Consider the following 27,734-nt stretch of genomic DNA (forward strand, 5'->3'; position numbering starts at 1 on the left):
GGCATACAATTTAGATACCAACGTGACGTCTTGTCGCTTTCCATACAGCGTATGTCAAAAGTCATAGGGTGACTATAATTACTTAGTATAACATTAATTTTACTTGAAAAATAAGAATAATTATAAAGTAATAATATTTTAATCAAATACTACCATATGATAATGTGGATCATTTACAGAGTCAGAAAAAGTGGTTCTGGATCACGACCCAGAAATCACCCTGTATATGCAGCATATATCGTGTGCGCGTCAGAAGTTATTCAAGGTCAAATGTCATGAAAATCGGTTTTTCGCGTATATCAAAATTTCTATAGCTCCGATGTTTTTTACATGTTGTAAAATTGAAACAAATATTATATTTTTGATCTTTTATTTCGTGTTTGCACTACTAACTTAATGTAACAAAATATAATATATTCCAAAGGCGATATGATGGTTTAATTTCTACATAATTATAATATGATACTGAAAAAATTGAAAACTCTTAATTTTAACACATACAATAAATATATACCATTTTATAAACTTTATCTTAACTTAAATAGGTACCTATGTATTACACACGTTTCTTAAGACTAGTTAAGTAGTTATTATGTAATTTTATTCAAAGGATTTAGGAATAATTACGTAAGAAGCCACAAATACAAGCATTAATCAACTTATTTTTTGATTACAGAAAAGGATATCACAGCTATTAAGTTTATTATGTACAATAACAATACTCGGTCTCAATTCTTTATGTGTTTTAGATTCATTTCAACTAAATAAGGTAAGCCTGAAATGTTATGAAACAACCCGAAAATATTAGTTAATTTTTATACAATTATAACTACTTTTTAAATATAGGGTACATGGCTTCAACAACTATATTTTGGTGTAAAGCTAACATTAAAACTATTGGCAAATGATAGTAGCATTATTTACAAATAACAATAATTATTTTGTGAACTAAACGATACATAAATATTATGAAATATTATAGGAATGTGTAATCTTATACTCGTAACCTTTCGATCCAAACAATAATTTTATTTTCTCTAAGTATCTACGTATATTTAAAAACAAAAGCAACCATGAAATGCATTTTTTCGAATGGCAAAAACCGATGATTTAAGTATGTGATAAGTATGTTTAAAAAAACTTTATTAGAAATAACCACTCACTATTTTATATTTTATGCCACAGACAAATTTACCGTAGTTAGAGCATACACGCATCAAAATGCAATGTAAATGCATGTAGCAATCTATTGATGTATTTTTAAACTAGAACTATTTTGAGGCGAGAATTTCAGTTTAAAGGAATTTTCATATGGGAAATCCTCTACCTCGAATTTTAAAACAAGCTTCCATTTTACTTAAAATACTTCGAATTTTCGAATATTTTATTTCAACTATGTTTTCATATGTGTCTGATTAATATACAAGAGGGAAACGAGAATTTATTTTCACAGTAAATAGACCATGTATTAATTATTAAATGTTTTCGTTAAAACCAAAATTATTTTGTTTCTTTTACTGTCTTCCAACAGTTTCTGTGAAATCATTGTCGAATTCATACGTTAGCATGAATGTAGATTTTACTCTTAATAGGTATGTGCATATAATTTAGGTATTGGTTATTTAGGTATTGGTTGGTTAACCAATGCCTAAATTATAAGTACATGCCTATTACGAGTAAAATCTACATTCATGCGAACGTGCCATTTGAGTTTAAAATTGCTATACCTACACCAGACTTTTGAATTATTTGAAAAACAGCGTTGTTATTTGGGCAAAACTAAAATAAAATAATGCATTAATAATTGCTGTGTGATTCACGAAATGTGTGTGTTTAATTCTAGTTGGATTCTATGAAACCCTAATTCGTTTTTTAGCATTATAAGATTATAACAAAACTACGCAATCTTGACGTATCTTTTATTTGATAAACGCTTTTTAAAAAAAATCAGTCACTAGGTATTACTTGGTATTACTTATAATATGAAAGCAAAATAATGTAAATAAATAATCGTATATGATTTATAATTGTTACATATTTGCCGTGACTTATTTTTCAAAAGTGTTTTTCAATAATTAGACAAGTCAAGATCGTCTACCTTTTTTCTAATGCTAAAAAACGAACTACAGTAAGTTGTACAAGTATTTTAAGTAAAGTGAACATCGCTCGAGTTAATTTCTAGTAAGCATCGGGTTGATCATGATGTTGGCTAACGCGTTGCGGCGCTTGCGCCACGCGCCTGCGCCTTGCGCGTGATACTGCAACTGCCGGTACCAAGTGCGCGTGCGCGAGCTTTCTTCTGCCTGTAAACATAGAATTAATGGGTAAATACATAGGTATTATGAGTATTATGCATAGCTTATAAGTACATAGGTACACCGTGAGGTTTTTGGGCAGAAAACTTATTAATTAGAATGACTTATCAAACTAAACCGGGTCATACAAAAATGACCTGAAGTAAAGACATATGAGTAGGGCTAGCTTGAATTAAAATTACGTTTTCCATGGTAAAAACATGAGAAAAATAAACATTATCATTTAGGAAAAAAAATACATGTAAATTATAATATTATTGATAGTAAAAAGTGGTAAGTATAAGAACTTCAGCAAATAGTAAATCATTAGGTACCTACTCTATTTATCTCTAAGATGTACTCCTATACTCAACTTTCAACTCTATTTTTAACTAATTATATATGTCCCAAGGATATCAATAGATGGCGCTGTTTCTTAAAGATACGTCTTTTTGTCAGGCAAGTCGAATGTTCGAATTTCAAAACTCACCTTGAAAATATACGAATCCTTAGTGGTAATCTCGTGAACTTCGAAGAAATGTTCGGGCTCATGATCCGCGGCCACCACGCACCTATCCAAGAAAAGCGGTTCTCTCTGCAGCGTGTATCTTCCCGCCTTCTCTCTCACTAGGAGAAGAGCAGCCTCTCTCACTCCACTTCGTGCGAATAGAGCATCGCCATCTCTTTCTCTCGCTTCGCGATCTCTCGCTTCTCTGGTTTCACGGATCTCGTTCGTTTTGTGCGTAATCGTTGGCTGGAACGTAATTTAAGTCAAAGTTTTAAGGAAAAGTGGCATTTTAAAAGAAAGACAAGAATTAGGAGGATTTTTTTGTTACATTTACTATACGTATACATTATAGGGAGTAGGGACCATGCGCGTTGGAGGGTCTGCCATATTGTGGCCTGAATCCAAAACATATGTGCACATGTACATTGCCAAAGCAAATGCTACCATCTACCGTTCTCGTCGGTACGTTTCATTGTGCATAGTAGATTATTCTGCCATCTTGTGGGATAGGTACATCGGAAGCATAAACGACATATTTACGCCACGCGCCAAAAATCTGACGGCTGCCCCCTATAGTTCGTTTTTTTTAGCATTAGAAAGAACTCCACAGAAGCAAGCGTGCAGCTTTTATCAAGCTCTTGAATTGTTAATAATTATTGAATTATCTAATGTAGCATGGTCAATACAAATAATTTACTTCAAATTATTACCGCTAAAAGTGCCGGATTTGGAACAACAAGCTTACTTCTGCGAAGTTCTTTCTAATGCTAAAAAAACGGACTATATATTTCATGCACGGGGCCTATTAGTTACTTTAATATTTTACATATGTATGTAGGAAAACTAAATAGCTTGGTTTTTTGTAAATATTATTTAGAGACGGGGTTTTCCACTATCCAGGGGTCGGCAAACCGCGACTCGCGAATCGCATGCGGCTCTTTTGAGGTACAATTGCGGCTCTTCAAGTCACCCAAAATATTAACACTTGGTGACTTGGGAGTTCCCAGACCAAGGAAAACTAGTGATTTCTAACTGCGGTTGGCTCTTCTTAAAAGTTTGCCGACCCCTGAATTGCCCTTACGCTCTACATCAACATATGCATCGAAGTATAAAATATATCTGCCTCTAAAAATACTGTAACAGAAAAAAGAAAATCACCTTTCCGTTAGTTACCAAAAGGGCGTTGATGGGCGTCAGCTTGATTGTGCGTCCTTTCCGCCAGTTGTTGTCATTCGGCTGGGTGAACAGCAGCTTCCCTTCCATTGCGAACCTAAAAACGTACAGAATAAAGTCGGTTATTGATTAACAGTTGTAGATGGTAAAAATAACGGCGACGCGAATTGTTTTAATCATAGGCTAACAGAATTAGATGGGAGCCGCTTAATGCTATTAGGGGTGGTAGGTATTATTGATTGGTAATGTTTTCATTGTCGATACGAGTACCACCTTCGTCATGATGAAGGCTGGAAATTCCGTACTATTTTATCCGAGATGTTTCAACGTTAATGAACGTTTTTGGGGCTTTAGGCACTGGTCCCAACGCGAGCTAGTAAGCTATGAGCTATGGGCTATAAACACGAACAAAAGATTTATAGCTCACCGCTGGGCGAGTAACTATAAATATCGCCGTGTCTCTTTTATTTACACGGGAGTGCTTATCTTTTGTTCGTGTTTATAGCCGATAGCTCATAGCTTACTAGCTCGCGGTGGGACCAGTGCCTTAATCAAAGTGGTTTGAGCACGTTCTCTCATTGATACGTGCGTTTCTTCTGGAGCACCAATCAATAAGTGGATATTTTACTGGCTGATCACTCTGTGGCGTTCATCTCAATCTTAAATATTTTTTTATTTAAAATTTTGTTTCGGGCACTGATTGAGTAATATTAAAAAGTTATTGCATAATTATGAATGCCATCCGAGGGTGGGCATGAAACAAAGTATATCACGATGCTATACTTTACACGCAAACTAGTATTTTATACAGTCTGGCAACTTGCAAAGCGTCATCTTCCTATGATATTATCACACATTCAATCGAATTTAACACGTCGCAATTAAGAAAATACAATAACCCTTTGTGAACACAATACAATTACTTCGGAATGGAAGGAAATTACGTAGACAAGTTCCATTAAATGAAACTTCATTAAATTCGTGCATGGCAGAGCTCCTGCAGCGTAGCATATTGCAACCGACATAATAATTACCTACCTCGCCGTTCTGTCTACTCTACTCAGTACTCATATTATGAAAGCAATTTTAGACGCTCTGCAAACAGACGAGGGCTTAGAATTTATTCGAAAAAATATATATTAAAAGCACCCAAAACTCATTCAATCACTTATAATTAATATAAAATTGTGAAAGAAACTCTGTCTGTCTGTCGTCTGGCTGCTACCTCTTAGGACAGGATGGTTTTTATCAGTATCCACGCAGACGAAGTCGCAGGCAGAAGTTAGTAATAAATAACCACATTAGAAATAGTTTTATATGTTATTAAGCTTTGTTCTACCTATCATCAAATAGGGTAGTATAATTCATTTCAGTAATAAAAGCATACTATAGTAAGTCTCGCGCCGATCGATGTAGTTAGGCCATTCTCTCTTCACTTAACGACATTTTTATGTGCGATATATTTTTAAGCATCGGAATTGTCCCGAATTACGGCATCAAACGTTATTTCCTTTTTACACGTATAATTACTTGTATTTCTGAAGCTCTCCAGCAATAAAGAGCCCGCGGGAATAGCACTTGCCTCTGTTACTGCCACTAAAGCGACGACTATCAGCTTTACGATGCAAGCAATAAGAAATAGCGGAAGATATATTTGTACGAAAATTTAAATTTTCCTTTTAGAGACGAAGGTAAATGCAACATACCTACACCGTGTAGATACACAGGTTTCAGAGATTTGTTTAAAGTATGTGCTCAACAAAAATAATTGTACAGTTACGTGTGGTTCCGTACAGGGCGTCACAATTTCAGAGCAGTTTCGCCACTAAACCGCCAGAAATTAATTAATTTAAGTAAATAAAACTTAACTAAGCTTAATCGATTTAATTGTGCAAACTTAAAATAAAAATAAAAACATTACTGCATTCTAAATAAAGAACATCAGAGACACCATTAAAAATCACGACCCATAAAATGAAGAGGGGTTAAAAACTCTGCTCCCGCATGACATTTATCACTTAACCCGTAGATAAACCTGCGGGCCGCAATGTTCCAGTAATGGGGTCATTTGTCCCATCCGCCAATAGCACGAGAATGTGCAAGGACTACAATTTGCCGAAATTATCGCGAATGGCCCGAAGGGCAATGTTTATTTTTTAATTAAATCGGAATTAGATTGAAGACTTTAATCTCGGCCGGATAATAGTTTTAGTTCCTTCTATTTGGTTTTATAAATTGAAATCTTTTGTTTTGTCATTTTGTCGACTTCAAACGAAATTAAATTGTGTTTTGTATTGGGGACTGGAGGCATATTCGGGAATAAAAAACACAATACAAATCTAATGGATACCAGTTTGAACTTGGAGTTTATTGCGCTAGAATACTGTAAACAATGAACGAGTTTTCAAATGTCGCTTACGGTTGCTGTGCGGGGTGGGCGGTCTGTATTTCGGCTGTAAAGCATAAATAAGTCCTTGCATTTTATTTATGTTTCGAAATAGATTTTTGTATTGTTTTCGGGACGCCAATAACACCTTTAAATGTAAAAAATTTGAATAGATACCTTGCATCATCGTGATTCCAGTCAAGCACGTCAACGGCCATCTTTCTTAGCCTGATATCGGCGACGTGGAGATCGTGTGCGGTCCTTCTGGCCGCGGCAAGTCTTCTCCACAAGGGGACATCTCTAGCTGCAGCCGCCGCCGCTGCCGCTGCTGCGTTCATCTCCTCCAGTCTGGATTCGACACATCGCTGAGCGCTGCGCACGTCATCCCTTTCTGCAGCGCAAGCGGCCGTTGATCGATGAAGCCGGGATAGCAGGAGCGGATATTTTGTTACACGTTGTACAGGTACCTGAAACATGACACAAGGGTTTAAATAAACTAAAAATAAAAGAAGATAACGATAGAAAATTGCAGATAACTTTTAAACATTTTACATACACGACATGATGCTTCCATTAATAACTGCAAAGAAGGAAACATCTAATACAATCATAACAGGGAAAGAGCAACTCGAGGCAGTTAATTCGTAGAAGGTAGAACTTGTCCAGGTTACATGCAGAGAGCTATGCAACTATTATAATGAAATAACAAGGTCAGTACCATCAAGAATGAGTTCAAGTTCATCCTCCTCAAAACAGTGTTTTCCATTTGAGAGACTCGCAAAAATATCCGAAGAAGTTCTTTATCTTTTTCAAGGCCCGCTAATAGAAGCGCAGCGCCCGCTTGTTTCACACAGTATGACTGGAATGCCGTCAGCATGCCAGAACACTCAAGAAGTATCTTCCCCACGTTGACTGTCAATAAGTCCTGAAATACAAAATGCAATTCATTACATTTAAATTATTATGATACCTATGTCAGAATACTACAATAATAAAACAATTAAAATCATACATTGAAGATAAATGCCCGATGAATTCGAAACATATCGCACTAGTTGTGTCAGTAATACGCTATTTAAACCGTTTTATTTTTAAATGTAATTCGGTTTAAATAAGATGAATAAAGAATTAAACTCGATAACACGGAATTAATAAAAAAAAAACGTACCTCATCGCCTTGGTCAACCGCAATTTCAAGGGCGTCTCTTAATTTTTCAGACAACACTTGATTATTTTCAATAAGTTCTTCAACATTAAGGAAAATTGCACTTAATTGTTCTTGATTAAGTAAGCCCGCGACCAACATGGGTTTGTAAAACTCCTCAAGAATAATTTGCAAATCTCGCCCATACTTTTCCTCAGTCTCTACAATTTCCGTTATGATTTCTTTTCTCTCTGCCCGTTTCTTCGCGCATTTTCGGCATACTAGTGGAGCATATAAAGAACCTGAAAAAAACGTTATTAATTTTATAATTCACTCAGTCACCAAACCAAACTTCACCAAAATACCATCACACGACAATTGTTTCGGTACATCTATTATTTTTTGAGCCATACAAACCTTGTTCTGTAACTTGCGATTCAACCGTAGTATCACAATCTTCACAGAGATGTATTGGAGTGTCTTTATCCGTCAATGTATTACATGGTGATATTTTCCCCTGTAGTCGACTTCTAGATGACTTGCTTGTTTCTGAACCAACACCAGAATCGTTTCTTTCGATTTCAGCGGATGTTTTCTTACAAACAAGAGTTTTTTCAATACTGTCATGATTAATAATTAATGAATTGTCTTCACTCGAATCAGATGCGTTTGATAGATGGCTTGTATTACTGCTTAGATGCGCATTTATTTCTGAAGTTATTATTTTGTCTTTGGATTGATTCAGTGAATCGTTTTCAGTGCCGAAACTGGTAATATACGTATCTTCGTCATCAATACCTCTTTCTTTAGCATCAACCAAATAGGATAAAATATCATATTTTGATGCTCCTTCAAAAATAGACCGCGAACCACATCGTTTCTCTTCATCTAATATTGATAACGATGTTGGAGGAGGATTAACTGGTAACGGGGGTGGCATATCACCAATTTCTTCATAAATGGGATCACTGTTAAGACGGATTGATTCATAGTGATGATCATCATCAGTGTTGCTTGCTATCTCAATATCGCACAGCGCAGCATCAACTAACATTTGATAAAATTTAGATCGTGTTGAAGTGGTGTCATCTTCAGTAGAAAGTTCGCTCGCGGACGCATTATAACAGTCTGACATAGGTTCAAGGTCTGAAAATACTCCCATAGCACCGCTTTCATACTCCATACTTTCATAGGGAGCAGAGCAGCCGTTGTCGTCGTTTTCTAGACAAGCTGACGTGTCGGCTGCTTTCTTGTCCGACTCGTCATCTCTGGCGCTATTTTGTTCGTTGACATTATTATTCATTTTCGTCTCTTCTCTTTTATTAATTTCTTCTTTGAGATTCTTTAAAGAGCTTTCAATCAATTCCCCAATAGTGATTTCTTGTGTTTCTGGTCCATCCTGGTGTTTAGTCTCTTGAAGTTTAATAAGCGAATTTTCTATTAATTTTTTTACTAAACCTGAGTCGAGACCTTCTGCTAAATGGCCAAAGAATGGATCATCAAAGAGTTTACTAACAAAATTCCCATTTTGTGACTGTTTTTCATCCGTAGATTGATCATTAGATTCAACACTGTTATTCAATAAATTATTATTTTTGCCACAAACGTGTGGAACAAGGTTTAATTTGACAGCCTGTACAGGATCATTTAGTATTGTGGACATATCAGATGTACTGAGGTCGTTAAATGAATTAGTTGTATTATTAGAATTGATTGATTGATTGTCATTGTAATACTCTTCGTATGTATTTGAATCCTCTTTCTTTTCTCTACGGTTAGACAAGGAAGTTCCTATATAGATCTGACTTTTAGATTTCTTTATTTCTTTTTGAGGAGTACCAACACTAATCGTAACTGTGGTTCCAGTCTGGTAAGTATCACACGTGTTTCCTGAATCGTCATTAACCACGACTGAAGAAAGATATATAGGCGTATCGCTACTGACATTCATTGTTGAATAGCATTCATTACCGCTTATCTGAATAGATGTTTTTCTAGGCTCATTTTCTGTTGTTTTCATTGAAGTATTGGGTTCTTCGCCTTCATCTGAATCAAATTGTTTTACTCGTAAAACAGTTCTTTGTTCATTATCATTCGTGTCAGACCATTCGTCACTCGTCGAACTTGTAGAATTATTCCTAACGAATCGAGTTTTTACGTAGTTATTTTTCTTTAATTTACGGTCCTTTACTTTGAGCCTAGGAGGCGGCTCAGGAGATTCTGATATACCTCGTCGCAAATTATTTAGAATTTTTTGGGTTATGTCACTATTATCACTTAGATTTCCTGAATCTTCATTATTTTGAGATACATTATTTTCAACCAATTGAGAATTGTTAATATGCGGCGAATCATTACGTAAATTATTCTCTTTGTTATGCTCGTATTCATTGAGAGATCCTAAAAAGACTTGACTTGTATGTCCATGTTTCGATTTGGGACGCAACGCCATAGTATCCAGAAATTTAGGAGGTGCAACTGACATAATCGAAGTTAGTCTTTCTGATTCTGAGCGACGTAGAACAGGTACTTTTGGTACTTCGTTATCTGCAAAAACCACAAAATACAGTTTAGTTAATTTTTGTTGTATTCTTTGATTACCAATACAAAATTCATAATCACAAATAAAGATAAACGATTAATAGGTAATTGAGGTTTGTAGGGTATTTATGAAAAACGCTAGTGTAGCTATCTATAGTGCCTATAATACACTAACAATAATAAAAGTAATACAAAATTATATACTACGCAACTAAAATGTTTCTGTTTTATCATGCAACTATAAACTACGATTATTTTATCTCAATAAAATATACAAACCTTCAACATTTTCTTCTGTGGAGTTCGTTGCATTATTTGAAAAGACATTGGTTTCAACGGGACTCATAGTATCATCCGCAATAACTCCATAATTGTTATTCACTTGTACGTCTTCATAAAGGCTTGGATCATTTCCTGTACTCTGTGTGATTAATTTAGCCAATTCAATGTCAACCTCTGTCAAACTGTGACTGACAATATCACCTTCTGCTACGATGTCGTCATCCACTTCTACTGGTATATCTCCAGGTATTCCTCTGACCGTATTTTCTTGAAGATTGAATTCTGCTGTGTAGATAACTTTAGTTTCTTCATTTTCTACCAAAAATTGGACACGTTTTCGCTGTAACATGTTTTGTGTCGTAGTAAAGCCTTTCTCCTTTGGCTTTGGAAGATAGAACTGTGATGCATTGCTTCGTTTTTTTTCAGACGATTCATCGGATGTTTCTGATTTTGGATTTGCTATATATAAATCGTAATTTCTTGGTTTTTTTAGTATAGACTTTATATTTTCAGAGTTATTTGTTTTATATTTTTGATTTCGCAAGTTATCTGAGGGTACTTTTCTAACATAATTACGTTCTGGTAGACGTTGGTTGTCACTTTCACTATCATCGTCAGTTCTTGCATTTCGTACTCTTCGCGGTGGTCGTTTTGGAGAAACACTTTTCTGTTTTGTACGATTTGCTGGAGATAAGTTAATAGTCTTTTTATTTGCGGGTTTATTTACAGGCAACGATTTGTTGCTCTCAGTTTTAATAATATTTGGTAGTAAGGAAGTTATTTCCTGCGTTTTCATTTCAAAATTTTTGAGATCACAGTTTAAGGAGTCGTAAGAAGTTGCATCTTGTATAGCATAAGTCTTAGATTCATCTGATATGCGAATTCGTTGGCCACCAATAGCTTTTACATTAGTATCTGACTTGGATTTACTCAGTGGTCTAGAGTTACCTACTTTCAGAGCATCTTGAAACATATCAGCATAATCATCATCAAATTCTATTTCGACTAATGATTTTGAATGACCACTTGACTTAACCAGATCATATGGGTTAATGTCACATGATAAAATAGACTTCTTAGAATCGTTGACGTTCGCATTATTATCTTCGTCAACCCAGACTTCATTGACTCTACTAACAGATTTACTTCTAATTTTACGTTGCGATTCTGGACTCGGTTTCCTATTTTTTCCTCTACATGGGCTGATACTTTTAGCCCGTGAACGAGTCGTTGAGAATTGACTACCAATACGAGCTTCATGTGGAGGTGCTAACCGACTTCGTCTCATCAAATCGTAAGGATCGTTATCTCCATTCGATTTAAGTATAGAAGGTCTCGCCTTGGATCCCTGAACCCTGACCGTCCCAGCTCTAAGTAAACCAGCATCTCTATTCACTTGATGTCCCCTGACTGTGCCTCCCACTAACATCCGCGGGCTTTCGGCTATTGTTAAAGGTAAACGAGATCCCTTGCATTTCTTACATATACTGACTTTGGTAGAGCTGGTTTTCTTTGTACCATTAAGGTACTCAGGACAGGAACATAGTATTACAGCGTAATTGTGAGGTGTGGGTTTTTGAGGAGTACTTATTAGAACAGGGCCAGGTACTTCCGGATACGCTGAGAACACGCTGGGTCTCATCGGTGGGGTTTGAGTCCTCACGGACCCGTACAACCATGTTTCAGCGTACTTCATGGACTTGGATAAAGACGACCCACTGGGTCCGCTGATCGTTCCATACATATATGGGCTTTCCGGTGATCTTTCTGATGATTTTACACTCCCTGAAGTATTCAGTTTCAATTTTGATGACCATTTCTTCGTCTTCGTGCTCTCCGGTGTATCATATATCTGGAAAAGATAAAATACTTCGTTAAATACCGTTCGCGTTTTAATAACCAAGATACTTCAGTAAACTTGAAACTAATAACGCAAAGCTTAATATCAAATTCTTACTGAAATTGTCCTTATTACTTGGAGTACAACAGTCTAGACAGGTAGGTAAAAGTAAGCTGATTCTTTCATTTTCAACTTTCCCTATTAATAAAATTTTGGAACTCTTGGATACAGAGGAATTATTCATGCAACAATTCATTTGACTAATTGGAAAGTACTCCTTCGAATTCTATATATTTTTCTCGTCTGTTGTTGTTTAGAGCGAAATATACCTACTTGTTTGAGATGAGATATATTTTTAACACTGAATAATAAACATAAACAATAATAATTAGGCCATTCACCTGTCTCAATCAAAAAAATAAACGGAAAAAATACTTAAATGTTGGATACCTACTTATTATATCATTAAATTATGTCTCAGCTTAAGAAAATACAGTAGGAAAATTGATTTATCAAGTGCCTTATATGACGGGGATTTATGCGGGTTCGGTTATATTTGGGAACAACTGGGTGTGTAATGTAACTAAGCTCTCAGATCTTGGTTTATGGGTATCTGACACATCAACAGTAGTTTTAATCTGGTTAAACATGTTTCTGATCGTATTCTATACTAGTACTAATAGTTTACGTTCATCTTGTCGTCAGTCTGTGATTAGTTACTGCATCACAGTTTGGGGAAGTGCGGCAAAGACCTCTATACCGGAAATTGAAATTTATTCTTATTCTTATTATCTTAGTTTCATTTTATTTAGGTTTACTGACGTTACTAGCACTCTTAGGGCTTACATATAATTCTGTAATATTGAAAAAAAAAGGAAATGAAACATTTACCTAAAATAATTGGCAATAAGAAAAACATAGCAAAATAACAGTTTTGAATGATTTACGTTTAGTTTCACTAGACTTATATCGACCGGAAAAAAGGTAATTGCAATCCATATTCCAGTCGATATAAGTAGCTATAGTAAAATAAGTTTTTAAAAGCTCTGTATCATTGACTGTACTCGTTCAAATATTAAACCGGAAACTTTTACATAAAAAAGTCATTGTTTACCTTCCCTCCAAAAACCCTATTAGTCAAATATTCGTGATCTCTAAACCGGAGGTAGTGAATGTCGTATATCCGGTACGTAGATAGTTTGTCACTAATTCACTCCGGTACGGGCGGCCGGGGGCTTTTGTCCGGGTTCCTACCGGACGACAATACGTACGGCAGTTTGATTACACGCTTTTGAATCCGGCGGTCGCTCAATCGAAAGATCGGATTGGCTGGCTGTAGACAATGTATTTTTTCCATCGAGAAATATTGCCGCTGGCAGTCGTAATCGAGGAAAGAGAAAACCGTATACATTTCCCGTTTTCATTGTTGTTTCTTACCATTCAGGTACAAAATCTGGCTGATAAAAGATAAGATAAAAGATAAAAATAGTTTATTTAAGTAGGCATATTACGATGCGCTTATGAACGTCAAATAAAGCTATACAAGCTCCAACCCTACACCTCTGCCTCGAGAAGATTTAAATCCCCCCTCAATTGGTGGAGGGTATCCCAATATGGGACCGGAATAATGAAATGTTAACCCGCGAAATTTTATTGTTGACCAAGCGAAAACGAAGGTCTACGTTTCAGTTTAGGCAACGATTCCGTCGTAGGTATGTCCAGATGATCTCGTCGACAGGTCGCAGGTTGCAACCGATTATCGTGAATATTGAGTAGGTTCCATGATTATTTATATAGAATATTTCTGTCGATTCAGTTTTTTTTTTTTCAAAAAGGCGAGGTGTACAACTCACAGAGCCATTAGTGTACAAGTATTGGATTGTACGCAAATTCGAGTTGCGATGAAACATTAATTTTGACTTCACATTCATTCTGGGTAACACAGAAATAATTAAAAAACAATTCCCAAATTACGTATAACAACAATTCCAGCAATTATTTGTTACGGGTCGAAGTCGAGATTCACCAATAAAAGACGGAATAAGAACAATTATTATAATACGAAAGAAAACTAGTTACTAAAAGGAACTTAAAGCTAATCTATAAACTAAGTATTGTTGAGCGCCAAGAGGGTTTTGAACTTAAAGTTCGGGATCCCTGCTAATCCTGCCGTCGGCTAGCGTAAACAATCAAGCTAACTTTATATCCTTATCGTCAAGCAGACCGTAAAGGGCATGTCCATAAGCTAAAACAAATAATGCACTTAAATAATACTAATGTTCGACATGGGACATAACTGGGCATCTCACACTGTGCTTACAATTCTAGGACTTACCCCTTGTCGTTCTGGTAGCTCACAACGTTAGAAACAAAAACAACATTTCGGTAATATCACTTTTAACTGCATTTCTATTTCAATTTGCATTTTTATTTGTGTTACTATGGCGGGTACATGATTTTAAAGTAACAACCGCACGTATGAATCTCTTCGAAACATGATCTGGAATGACGATGCAATTGCATTTTGTCGTTAATATAAATAAGTTAGAATGTCTTAAAAATAAAGAAAAAGATTTCCGATACCGGGATTCGATCCGCCGGCCCTCTGTACAGCAGCCGCTCTGTTTACCACGGAGCTACGGTGCCTTTGAGATAACACGCGAAATTGTCGGATTAGTATCGGCCGGTTCTACGTCACTAGAGTACGAAGCCGCGAACCATTCACGCGCATCGCAACCTGAACCCTATTGCTCCAGTAATAATGTCTAAATATAAAATGACCATTATTTATGACCTCTGATTGCAAAATAATACATCACATATTCCTCCTTCCTCAACAAAAAAAAAAATTTTTTTTTTTTTTTATTATTATTTACGCGTTACCGGCTTAAGATCCTTTACGTGCCAGTTGCCTACGCACTTGCCGTAAACATTGTTCAAACGAAACACCGTGTCAGAAAGCTTATGTACTATAATCGCCTTTTCAAATTTCGGAGCTAATTTAGCCATGAATTTATTAGGTGTACTAGATAGCAGCTTTGTCCTCTTCAACACCATATCGCCCTCCTTAAAGCTGCATGGATTCCGCTTCTTGTCGTAGAGCTTTCGACTTTGCTCATGAGCTGCCCGTAACCTTTGTTGAACCAATGTATATATCTCATGCCTCTGATCTAGTCCCTTTAAATACTCTGAGACACTTATCGGATACTCATTATCCGGGTTCTGTAGCAATTGCAGTGAGTTCGGTCTATTTACATTAGGGACGGATGTCTCTCTGCCAAGGAATAAGTATGAAGGCGTATAGCCTGTCGTTTCGTGCGCCGCAGTTCTTATAGCATGGCCAATTTGAGGCAAATTTTCATCCCACATATTGTGTCTACCTGGCTTGACATAAATCGAGATCATGGTACCAATTACTCTGTTAACCCTTTCAGTTGGATTACCCTGAGGATGATAATTTGGGGTAAACCACAATTTACTATTGTACTTATTTGCTAAGTCTTTAAAGAGCTGTGAACAAAATTGCCGACCATTATCACATATTATTGCCTTTGGTGCACCATATAACAAAAACTGGTTTTCCACTATGCCACATATCTTTTCTGCTTTTCCTGTTCTTAAAGGAAACAGAAGTACAAATTTACTAAACCAGCATGTCATTACCAGTAACATAGTGTTACCCGCTTTACTTCTCGGAAAAGGACCCATCAAATCTAAGGAAACTATTTGCCACGGACGTGTCACCTCTCTATGTCCTCCCATGTACCCCAATGGTCCCTGTTGTGAAACTTTATGCTTAGCACAACTATCACACTTTGCGACATATTGCTTTACGTCTCTCAGAAGCCTTGGCCAGAAATACTTTTGTTTTATCCTAAAATACGTTTTCCGGACTCCTAAATGACCTGCAGTTACGTCGTCATGGCATTCTGTAAATACCTTGATTCTTAATGGTTCTGGCACACATAATTTCCAGGCGTCCTCGGCATTTGGAAAAGACTTTAATATTACCTTTTTGTAAAGCAAACCATCCATAACTTTCCATTCGGACAATGCATTGTCCTGTACCTCCCTTTCTTTAGACTTATACCAATCGTCTTTATGCCGTTCTAAGATTTCCACAGTATTTATTTCCGCCGCTACGCTATCTTCCATGCCCCTGGATAATGCATCGGGAACTATGTTGCTCTTACCCGGTCTATGGATTATGTCATAACTGAACTGTTGCAACTTCATGGCCCACCTGGCCAACCTTCCGTGTGGATCTTTCATTTTATGGAGCCATTGTAACGCACTGTGATCCGTAACGACTGTGAAATGTACTCCATCTATATAATGTCTAAATTTTTCGATTGCAAACACTATGCTTAAAAGTTCCCTCTCAGATGTGGAATATCTCTTTTCTCGATCATTTAGTTTTCTACTCAAATATGCAATAGGCCGTTCCACTTCTTCGTATTTCTGACACAAAACCGCGCCAATGCCACTGCTAGATGCATCTCACTGAATAAGAAAAGGTTTGGTATAATCTGGACAGGTCACCACTGGTGCTGAGGTAAGCAGTGTCTTCAGTTTAACAAATGCAACTTCCGCTTCCTGAGTCCATGACAATTTCTTCCTCTTACCTTTTGTCAGGTCATGAAGAGGTGCTGCAACCTCTGCGAAATCTTTCACGAACCTTCGGTACCAACTAGCTAAACCTATGAACCTTTTTAATTCCGTGAAGTTTCGAGGTCTAGGAAAGTTGATAATGGCAGCCACTTTTTCAGGGTCCGTCCTAAGCCCATTCTTGTCAACCAAATAGCCTAAATACCGCATGCTTGCGCGAGCGAACTTACACTTATCGACGTTTACCGTTAAATTTGCCTTTTTTAGAGTTTCTATAACCTTTTTAATGAGCTCTATATGTTCTTCAAATGACGCGGAACAAATTACTATGTCATCTAAATACGCCCAAACTTTATCTTCGTTGGAATGAAATAGGATGTCCATCAGCCTCTGCTGCGTTTGAGACGCATTAACCAATCCAAACGGCATCACCTTAAAATGAAACAATCCCCGCCCCCCTACCGCAAAAGCTGTCTTTTCCTTACTAGTGTCATCCAGGGGAATTTGCCAGAACGCAGACTTCAGGTCAATGGTGCTCAAAAATTTGGCATTGCGTAAGTTATCCAGAATGTTAGCTACCCGTGGTAAAGGATAAGTATCCCGTTTTGTTACTCTATTCAGTTGTCTACTATCCAGACATAGCCTATTGTCACCGTTGGGCTTCTTTACTATCAACACTGGTGAGCACCATGAGCTATATGAAGGTTCAACAACATCATCTGCTATCATCTTATCCAATTCCTTTTCGATTTCAGCTTTAATTACTGGTGAAAAATTATATTGTTTTTGATGAATTGGCTTATTGTCGCCTGTGTCAATGTTGTGTTTTAAAATCGTAGTACGACCCAATCCATTTCCAACTTCAGTCTTCATTCTTAGTATTACACGTTCCAATTCGCCTTTTTGTTCCTTATCTAAATCCTCTCTAGAAATGATGACAGGCATATCCGTTGTGATGTCATCTAAACATAATACCTCACTTGTATTCCCTCTGAACTTTATCCCTATCCCAAATTCATCAAAGAAATCCTTCCCCAGTATCAATGGCTGGCTTAACAATGGCATTACCATAACTGACATGACCTTAAATTGGTCATCAAATATAATGGGAATGTCGAAAATTTCTGAAACATTATGCCTTGATTTATCAGCTGTCGTTATCAACCTCGGTGCAACTTTATAGCTTTTCAACCCTATCGATGTCAGTGTATTTGCAAAATCTCGATCCATTACTGTACGCATCGCTCCGTTATCCAACATCCCTACAAAATCTTTGTGCAATACCCTTATCTTAACATATGACCTATTATCACCTTCTCTATTCAACACTACCGGACATAACTTATCATCTGTATGCGAAAAATAACTCTTAATTACCCCTAACCAATCCAGCCACTCTGAAGTTCTACAGTGTTGGGGAAAGTCTATGGGGCTGATTTCTGACTTTCCCCTGGAGCGTTTCCCTTACATCCACATTCCTTTGTTGTTGTACCAAACCGGCCACACCTAAAACAAAACAATCTTTGTCTCGGTATCTTGCACTCTCGGAATAAATGGCCAGACTCTCTACAATTCCAACACCTCCTACTACTCACGATTGGTTTATTACTGCGTAGTTCAGCAACTTCCTCCATCTCCATGATTTCCTTACTCTGCCCCTCCTTGTTGCTAACCTTATATGCTAGATCCGGTTCTAAAGTATTTTTCAAACTCTTGGGCTCTACAAAGCTGTCACAATTAATTTTTGTTCTTTCAACAATTCTTAGAACATTGCTCAGATCCGACACTGTAGTAAACTCATCCCTACACACTGCCCGCTGATAATATGGCTGGATGTTCCTTAATAGGATGCTAACCTTTTCCCCCTCCGGTAACTTTTTTGGTAACCTATTGAACATGTTCTGCATGATTGAAATATAGATCACAACAGTCTCGTCACAACCCTGTGTCCGCGCCCTTATTTCCGCCAGTAATTCTTCCTGATAGAACGGTTTTTGAAATGATCTCTTTAACAACAGCACCAGGTCTTCCCAGTTGTGAACAAATTCTCTATTTGCCCTATACCAAATTAAAGCATCCGCCTCAAAGAGGTCAATAGCATAACGCCATAAATCCAGATCTGTGGCGTTCCTTGCATCCCTAAGCTCAGACACGCGCTCTAAAAACGCATCAATGCTCATATTAGTACCTGAAAACTTGAGCCCCCATTGATATAAAGGTACCAGCTTCCGTTTTGGTAAGTCCTCATCAATAGTCGATGACCGCAGTAACCTCGATCTGGCGACACCATCCTTTGGTAGAGCCGCGGCACCTGAATCCTTAGAAGCCTCTTTAACCTTCAGCTTCTCTGCTATCCTAACGCCTAGTTCGCCTAACGACTGCTGCAAAATAGCCTTATCATTTGCTGTTAAATGCTCATCCTCACACGTCTCATCATGTCCCTCTAATTTCTCCAGTAACACCTGACATTGCTGCTCCAGCGCATCCTTTCGGACACCATCGTCGTCTTCAACTTCCACAATTAGGCTCACTCTACTCTGTACATGGTATAACCTAGACACTAATCGTTTGAACAAAGCTTTGTCTGGTTTGCCTACTATTTCACTAATGTAGCTAGACAAAACGCCCAGCTTCTTTGTGCATATATCCAACTCGGACCTAACAGACTGAACGCTACGAATTGGTGCCTTAACCTCGCGTCCCTGAGCACCCGACGACTCCGTAACTTCCGTAAGCAATAATTCCTTTAAAACCTTCCTTAAAACCGGCACCGTACTCTGTAAAGTAACCCCACGACATTCAAGCTCGTATTCCAGCTCATCTTTCAAGAGGTAGTTCGGATCCATCTTTGTACAATTAAAACACCACGTAATTTTGACTTAACCAACTAACAACAATAATCAACTTAACTATAAAACTTATTATCACCAGAAAACACCATATACCTAAATTAATTTTAGTATTTTTTTTTTTTTTAATTAACACTGACAGTCCAAAACTTAAAACTCGCCTACCACACGTATTTCACAACAAATTCTTTAAAAAAACTGAAAAACAAAATACCACGTATAATGAAATTAAAAGCTGTTGACCATATATCAAAGTACCACTACTAAGAAATAATAAAAAAAAACTTAAATTAAAACAACAAAAAAAAACAGAATAAAACACTTGAATAATATTTATCGCCCAAGGAAACACCCCAAATCTAAAACTTATTTATACACAACAAGACACAATCTAACCTAAGCACAATAACCGTTGCCCGATTCAATTTAGCATGTCATCCGCCGTTACCCGTACTTCAAACACCGTATTTTAACGTTGGGCGCTATTTGTTACGGGTCGAAGTCGAGATTCACCAATAAAAGACGGAATAAGAACAATTATTATAATACGAAAGAAAACTAGTTACTAAAAGGAACTTAAAGCTAATCTATAAACTAAGTATTGTTGAGCGCCAAGAGGGTTTTGAACTTAAAGTTCGGGATCCCTGCTAATCCTGCCGTCGGCTAGCGTAAACAATCAAGCTAACTTTATATCCTTATCGTCAAGCAGACCGTAAAGGGCATGTCCATAAGCTAAAACAAATAATGCACTTAAATAATACTAATGTTCGACATGGGACATAACTGGGCATCTCACACTGTGCTTACAATTCTAGGACTTACCCCTTGTCGTTCTGGTAGCTCACAACGTTAGAAACAAAAACAACATTTCGGTAATATCACTTTTAACTGCATTTCTATTTCAATTTGCATTTTTATTTGTGTTACTATGGCGGGTACATGATTTTAAAGTAACAACCGCACGTATGAATCTCTTCGAAACATGATCTGGAATGACGATGCAATTGCATTTTGTCGTTAATATAAATAAGTTAGAATGTCTTAAAAATAAAGAAAAAGATTTCCGATACCGGGATTCGATCCGCCGGCCCTCTGTACAGCAGCCGCTCTGTTTACCACGGAGCTACGGTGCCTTTGAGATAACACGCGAAATTGTCGGATTAGTATCGGCCGGTTCTACGTCACTAGAGTACGAAGCCGCGAACCATTCACGCGCATCGCAACCTGAACCCTATTGCTCCAGTAATAATGTCTAAATATAAAATGACCATTATTTATGACCTCTGATTGCAAAATAATACATCACAATATATAGATTTTAGGTTTCTAGGCTATATCTTCCAACAAACAATCATCATACGACAAACATAATCAATGTATTGACATAACAAGTATAACAACATCGTTGTTATGTATTTGAAATTTGCTATCGGAGAAATATGTGTATTAAACAGAGCGCAATATGTAACGCCATACTCAGATTACACTAACATAGACAATTGATAGAGAACCGTAAGCGGAAACGTATGCATGACCCCATGAAACAACGAAGTTCAACTATAGACTTTGAGACTTTGAAACAAGGTGTATAACTGCTTGTAATAATGGTTAGGTCTGTAATAGAAACGTTCAAGGTATTGTATGGTTTTCAATTTACTGGAACAATAGGTTATAAGGATAACCTGCTCTAAATACAATGTCAGATGCCGTGAGGTAAGGTGACATGCGCTGGGCTCAGATTAATTTTGGTTCTGATTGAATGTAGTGATTGGTACGTAATGAGATATTACGGGATAATTTTGAACGACAGGATGTTTCGTGTATGTAATAAACGTATTTGTATCCGAAATAAATGCTTTCATTTCATTTCATTTCATTTCAATAAAGCGTTAAGACAGACATACAATACTCGAATATATTTAGTATAATATATTGTGTTGTTATTTGTGCCAATGTATATTTTAAAAATAAAGGATATTTTAAAAAGGCTTAGTACTTAACCAACGCAGCCTTCTACTAAAAAACCAACGTTAAACAACTCCATCAACCGTCTCAGTTAAGATAGGAATAGGGAAAAATTATAAGCTTTAATATCATGCCGCTTAAAATAAACAACCGCGTCGCATCCAAATTGTCTGAAAATATGCATAGCCATGACAGATAAGCGTTTTCAATTATTTAAGCAAACTTTTTAATTAAATCCGTAGCCTAGCAAGTGAGCTGCGCTAGAGGAACGGGTTTCAATGTACCACTTACCACTAATCTTATTGCGTGGTAACACAAAAACTCTTTAAATGCAGTGCATTTAATTTTGCTTTGAATGGTGAACGAAATCGTGCCAGCCTGGCGCAAGAATCAGAAGCGTCTAAAATGTAGCTTTATTTAAATTAGCGGATATTTTACAATCAAACTCCTGACAAATTCGTTGGAAGTAAATTTCCTTAAGACTGGTTGAAGCTTGACCAGTTTTTATGATATCTTATCATGCGGTATTATTTTTCCAGTACCTGTATATTTTTTTTACAGAGGTAACAGTAAGTATGATATGTAAAATGAAAATATTCTGTATAATTTTCATATGGGGACAAAAAAGATTTAAGGAATTTTATTATTATTTGTTATTATAGCGGCAATAGAAGAATAGAGTGTTAATATTTCAACTGACCGTATAAACTGGCAGGCAGACCACAATTTGCACTATTTGTACTTAGCACAATTTGCACTTAGAGGGAACCCTAAAAATATGTTATTTTTCTAGTACATATTCTAATTATTTTAATTTATATCAAATATTTTCTTTACATGAAATTGAAATTACGTAATAGTACATGGAAACATTGTTAAAAGTACTTCCTTGATTCAGATTAGAAAATGCACTAAATCAGTGGTCCCCAAACCGGCGCAAAAACCGACAGTGGCTCGCGCGATAGTTTCTGAGACGCAATATGGCACAGCAACATTTTAGCGCCACTATTTTGATATAAAGCGTAGCAAGCCTGCGCTTGGGCAAGCGATAGTCACGAGCAAGACCGAACGATTGTGAGGAAACTATACGTTTAATTACGGTGTAGCTCCATTGATAACGCGTTCACGGTTTGATTCACTATATGAGATCAGTATGATGATAATAAAAACGCTTTTACGTTAGCCGATTTAAAAAGTTTTTTTCACCCGTGGTTTTCTCTTTATTCACACAGATCACTTTGCATAGAAAAATAATTATATTTTGAGTGCGTACGAATGCATGTTAATCAGCCTTGTAAAGTAATACCGATAGAGACTATCCTATTTTACATTCGCGTGTGTGTCATTTGTATGGGAGCCCCACTTAAATTTTCACAGATGATATATTTCTGTTGCCGCTATAACAACAAATACTAAAAACAAAATAAATCATGAGTTACAGCCTGGTGACAGACGGACAGACAGACAGCGGAGTCTTAGTAATAGGGTCCCGTTTTTACACTTTGGGTACAGAACGCTAAAAACTAGGGACACAATAAGCAATCCAGCACATACAATAGCTCTGAAATTAAATTACCACTTAAACCAGCCTCAAAGACTACGACACAAAGCCGAGTAAGGTTTAACGCATCATTTTCTACCGCAAACGCATCATTAAAATATTACATCGTGACACAGTTATTGACACAAAAATAACTCGCTCTCGTTACTCCCGCGGTTTGTAATTCAACCCGTAGATCGAGTGTCGAGCACCATTCGATACGACCTCCGATGCTTGAGGGACTTTGTGTGACCGTGTTGAGTTACAATGGATTTATTTGAACGAGGACGGATAATTTGTATGATTTATTTGTCGAAGAATGTTATACCGGGTGTGGCCTGTAACACGAGCAAATAATTGAAACATAAATTGCACTCCTCAAACGGTGACACTTTTGTTCAACAACTTTTAAAAATTAGGAAGTATTTAGACTCCCTATTTTTCATACAAAGTAAATATTATCTTCAATGGACGCCATCGCCACGCCATTTCATTGTGATTGACGTTGCTTATCACGCCTTAAACATAACAAAATTCGCAATACATTGCGTCTTAGAATAAACTTTAAAGTGTATTTAAAATCAAACCACAAGTTATTTTTAAAAGTCGCTGAACAAATGTTAGTCAGTATGAGGAGTACAGCCTACAGTTTAAATTTTTGCTCATATTACAGGCCACACCCGGTATAATAGAAACAGTGATATGTCATCTCTATACCAGAATGATTAGAAGAAAAGGCACTTTTAGAGGTCAAAGACTCCCTGTAAAGTGAACAGCACTTAGCGAATACCATGTAGCTTTCATGCAAAAGTAACACAACTTTAAAAAAAAACCACATGATAATGTAATCAAGTAATGAAGCTGTTCCCTATTGCTCCACTAAACATTTAGAGATTTTAATTAAAATCTTCTCTTTATAGGATGTTCGCGTGTTTTGAGTACATAGTTATACCTATAATTTCTTTGAGCAGCTTTTATGACCCAAAATAATATTTTCTTCATATATTTAGTTAGTTAAATATTCAACAGAACCGAGTACCCAAAAGTATTTACCAACAAATTGGATTAATAAAATCGTTTTCAAAGTATCTTTCAAATTAGTTCGGTAATAAATAATTAAACCATGTACCTAGTATATTTAACTCCGTTAACGACGTAACATGTTTTTACTTCAGCACACGATGTTAATTTAATTACCCTATAAATATATAGCTTTTAATAAGCATAAATTAGTTCTCCGAAACCATTTTGCTCATACGCAAGCCAAAGTCACGGAACGTTAATTCGACGCAAATTTAGCGAGTCGGAAAGCTAACTTAATTTAAATCAGACACTAAAGGGAATCGAGATTTGCAATTAGCCAAATAAGAGAATTCACTGTTTGAAAACTAAATTAAGCAATTTCGTGCATGGCTAGATTGTTTGGGAAGTTGTAACAGTGCGGGTCACGAGGTTACGTGTAATGTTCAGTATGTTCAGTGATGTGATCTCCAAAGTAGGGTACAGGACAGTATGCAACTGGGAATATGTAAGTTGTTTTGTGGTCACATTCGAAGTTAAACATTGAAACAAAATGAAGGGTTTATTAATACTTCTAAGTTATTGATGGTTATTTTTAAGATATCTGAGAGTTAAAAGGTAGGATTTTTAAAAGGTCGGCAACGCGCATGTAACACCTCTGGAGTTGCAGGCGTCCATAGGCTACGGTGACTGCTTACCATCGGGCGGGCCGTACGCTTGTTTGCCACCGATGTGGTCTAAAAAAAAACGGGAACAAATAACACAAACGTATTTCATATATTGAAGAATGTCAAGAAGTTACCTGACAACACATGAAGAGGCAAGTAGGCCCCGATGTTTTAAGTAGTAAACGCACGGATCGGTCTTCGATCTTGGTAGTCCAATTTCAGTAAGGCATCGTTCAACAATCTCCAACAGTTATCGACGTTATTCTAATGGATAAATGTCTATAATACGGTTCCAATATTATTTACGAAAATATATCGTGAGTTGGTAAAAAGAAGTCTGATCACGCGAGCTTTTAAGTCAATACTTAAATATAGCTACTTACTTGACGACAAACTACTACCTACTTTATTAAAAAACTTTTTACTAACTACGCAAACTATTAAAACACATGCTCCTGTGAGAGGTTCGCTTTAAAATATTAAAACATATAAGATAACTCTCGAATAAGCCCGTGGCCATGTCGTCACAGATTATTGCAGCGTTTTACTCGCAAAATGTAACCTATTTTAATCGTTTACTTATAAGTATTCCACTATATAGTATACATACATAAATATATCTATCGGAATTTCCAACAGGCATTATGTTTACTCACACAAGAAAGGCACTTTTCGTACAGATAAAAAGATGGGAAGGAAATTCTTTTGAGGAAATATGCAAAAAATGTATTTTACCCATTCTCTTCTTTTCTCGACCACCAGGTCAATTCGAACGCACACTGACATCAAAACGACATCTAAATCATGTCATTCAGTTATCGTGCATTACGCTCGTAATTGTCAGTAGATGTATGCAAGCGAGACGCACGATAACTAAATGACATCATTCAGATAGCATTCTGATGTAAGTGTAGAGTCGCCATCAGATATATCGGAGCGGTGCTCAAAAATCTGAACACACCTCTATTTTCGAAGCGCTACTGCTGTATTTGAACTTCTAGATATTCACAAGAGACGACACGTACTAGATCCATTCTAGATACGTTATAGTTTAGATATCAACTAGTTCTCTTTTGCAGCGCAATTCGGGCAACCAATGTCACTTTTACGTTAGATAGAGTAAGATATCTATTAGATGTGAATTGGATCTCTAAGTCATATCCTGTGGAAATCGTTCAAGAGTATCTCCAGAATCGCGCAAATGTCAAATTTGACAAGTTAGATCTTAAACATATCGTTATCGTATCTTGGTGATGTCTAAAAGATATCTAATAGATGTCTATTTCAAAATCCGAATCGGGCCCCTAGAGTGCGTGTTCAGATATTTTTGAGCACCTCAGCCGCTCTGATATATTTGATGGGGACCGTACGTCCGAACTAGCCTGAATGTTAATCAACAGCGATAATGATTATTCAAATAAAATCAATCTCAATGTGATATGAAAAGTGTTCTCGCTGTATACATCTTTGCCCGTCCTCAATATAACAAGCATCGGGAAACTTCCCTATTCATCGAGTAGAGGAAATGTATCGGTATTTTTCTTTGGAAACTCTGTGGATAGTTAGTAGGCAACTTGCTCAAAAGGTTATACGATACGTCCGCGAAAGGCTGTTATGCGAGGGATAAGAGGCCTAGTTGGAATTATAAGTAGATTGATGATCACGTAATCATGTAACATGTTACTTAGTTTTGTTTTTTGTTAGTTTCTGCAATGCATTATATGAACCTATTATTTTTATTTTTATTTAAGCTTCATTTGTTTGTTCTACAGTCAGGTTGTTATTTTTTATTTTACTTGTTTATATGTTTTGGGGCTGACTGCAGATCCCATCTGCTGGGTGAAAGCCTCCTCACTTTTTCTCCACTCATCCCTGTCTTGGGCTTTTTGGAGACAGTCTTTTCCTGCGACGGAGGAGATGTAGTCTATCCATTTCTTTTTGGGTCTTCCTGGGCGCCTCCGTCCTACAGGTCCGGTCCATGTCGTTTCTAATGTCCATCTTTTGTCCCCATATCTGGATACATGAACTTATGATAGATAAAAAAAATAAGTTCAGGAAATGATACAGTCAATTTTTTACCGGACTCTGTTCTGTACTACTCTGGATCAATCGCTAAACGAATCATGCTCCTAAACAAGACATTAGCAGCTTAAACAATAATCCTTATATATTTTATAATATATAATATAAAAACTAACATCACATATAAAAGGTATGTTTTAGTCTCTTTTTCAGGCTTTTTTTTTCTTTTTCCGCTCTTTGCGCGCCCGTTTGAACTGTGTCCAAATTAAAACAAAATAGGCCGACAGAATTTTCATAGACTGTTTGTATTGCTACTATAAAATAAAAATATAAAAAACTGTGTTGAAAACATTGAGTAAAAATAGTATTTATAAAAATTGTGCGATGGTGCAGAACCCTTGGAGTATGAGTCCGGCGAACTAGAACGATATTTTTAATCGAGATTTAAATTTATTGAGGCGGTTGTTTTATGTATTATTGAATTGTTTTAATAGACCAAAAGTAGACTTCCCTTAGGCCCGATAAGAAAGTAATGTTGTTTTATGATTTAGGCATGCACTTTTATCGTATATCATTAAAAATTGTTAAAAGAGACGGAAAGTTGGCAGAACGAAAAGTTGCTAATATTCATTTCTAATCAATAAAAGATAAACGTATTTTAATTTCGCAATCATCACATATAAATTGCCAATACTAACGCTAAATTCACATGAGCCATACTCTCAATATGATCAGAAACAACAAAGATAAGATAAATTAACAACTTGAAAACACAGTCGTGCATTTTTTTCTTCAACAGCATTCTGATATCATACCTATATATTTTATAATATATCTTACACATATACGTAATGTATACGTTATATTGTACATATACGTAAGCACGAAACATCT

The 27,734-nt window shown here is 36.5% G+C and overlaps 1 protein-coding gene across 1 annotated transcript in view; it reads right to left on the minus strand.

Moving 5' to 3' along the window:
• Nucleotides 1–389: 389 nt before the first annotated feature.
• LOC134669079 (uncharacterized) overlaps nt 390–27,734 on the minus strand; it is a 231,814-nt gene continuing 204,469 nt past the window's right edge. Inside the window, exons 4-11 of the mRNA XM_063526605.1 lie at nt 10,326–12,180; nt 7,923–10,052; nt 7,530–7,807; nt 7,080–7,286; nt 6,539–6,828; nt 3,961–4,072; nt 2,785–3,048; nt 390–2,303 (exon numbers count right to left, since the gene is read on the minus strand). Of these exons, the coding sequence (XP_063382675.1) occupies nt 2,172–2,303; nt 2,785–3,048; nt 3,961–4,072; nt 6,539–6,828; nt 7,080–7,286; nt 7,530–7,807; nt 7,923–10,052; nt 10,326–12,180 (5,268 nt within the window). The 3' untranslated portion in view covers nt 390–2,171. The remainder of the gene's footprint in view (nt 2,304–2,784; nt 3,049–3,960; nt 4,073–6,538; nt 6,829–7,079; nt 7,287–7,529; nt 7,808–7,922; nt 10,053–10,325; nt 12,181–27,734) is intronic.

This window comes from Cydia fagiglandana, chromosome 11 (assembly GCF_963556715.1).
Source record: "Cydia fagiglandana chromosome 11, ilCydFagi1.1, whole genome shotgun sequence".
Taxonomy (NCBI): Eukaryota; Metazoa; Arthropoda; class Insecta; order Lepidoptera; family Tortricidae; genus Cydia; species Cydia fagiglandana.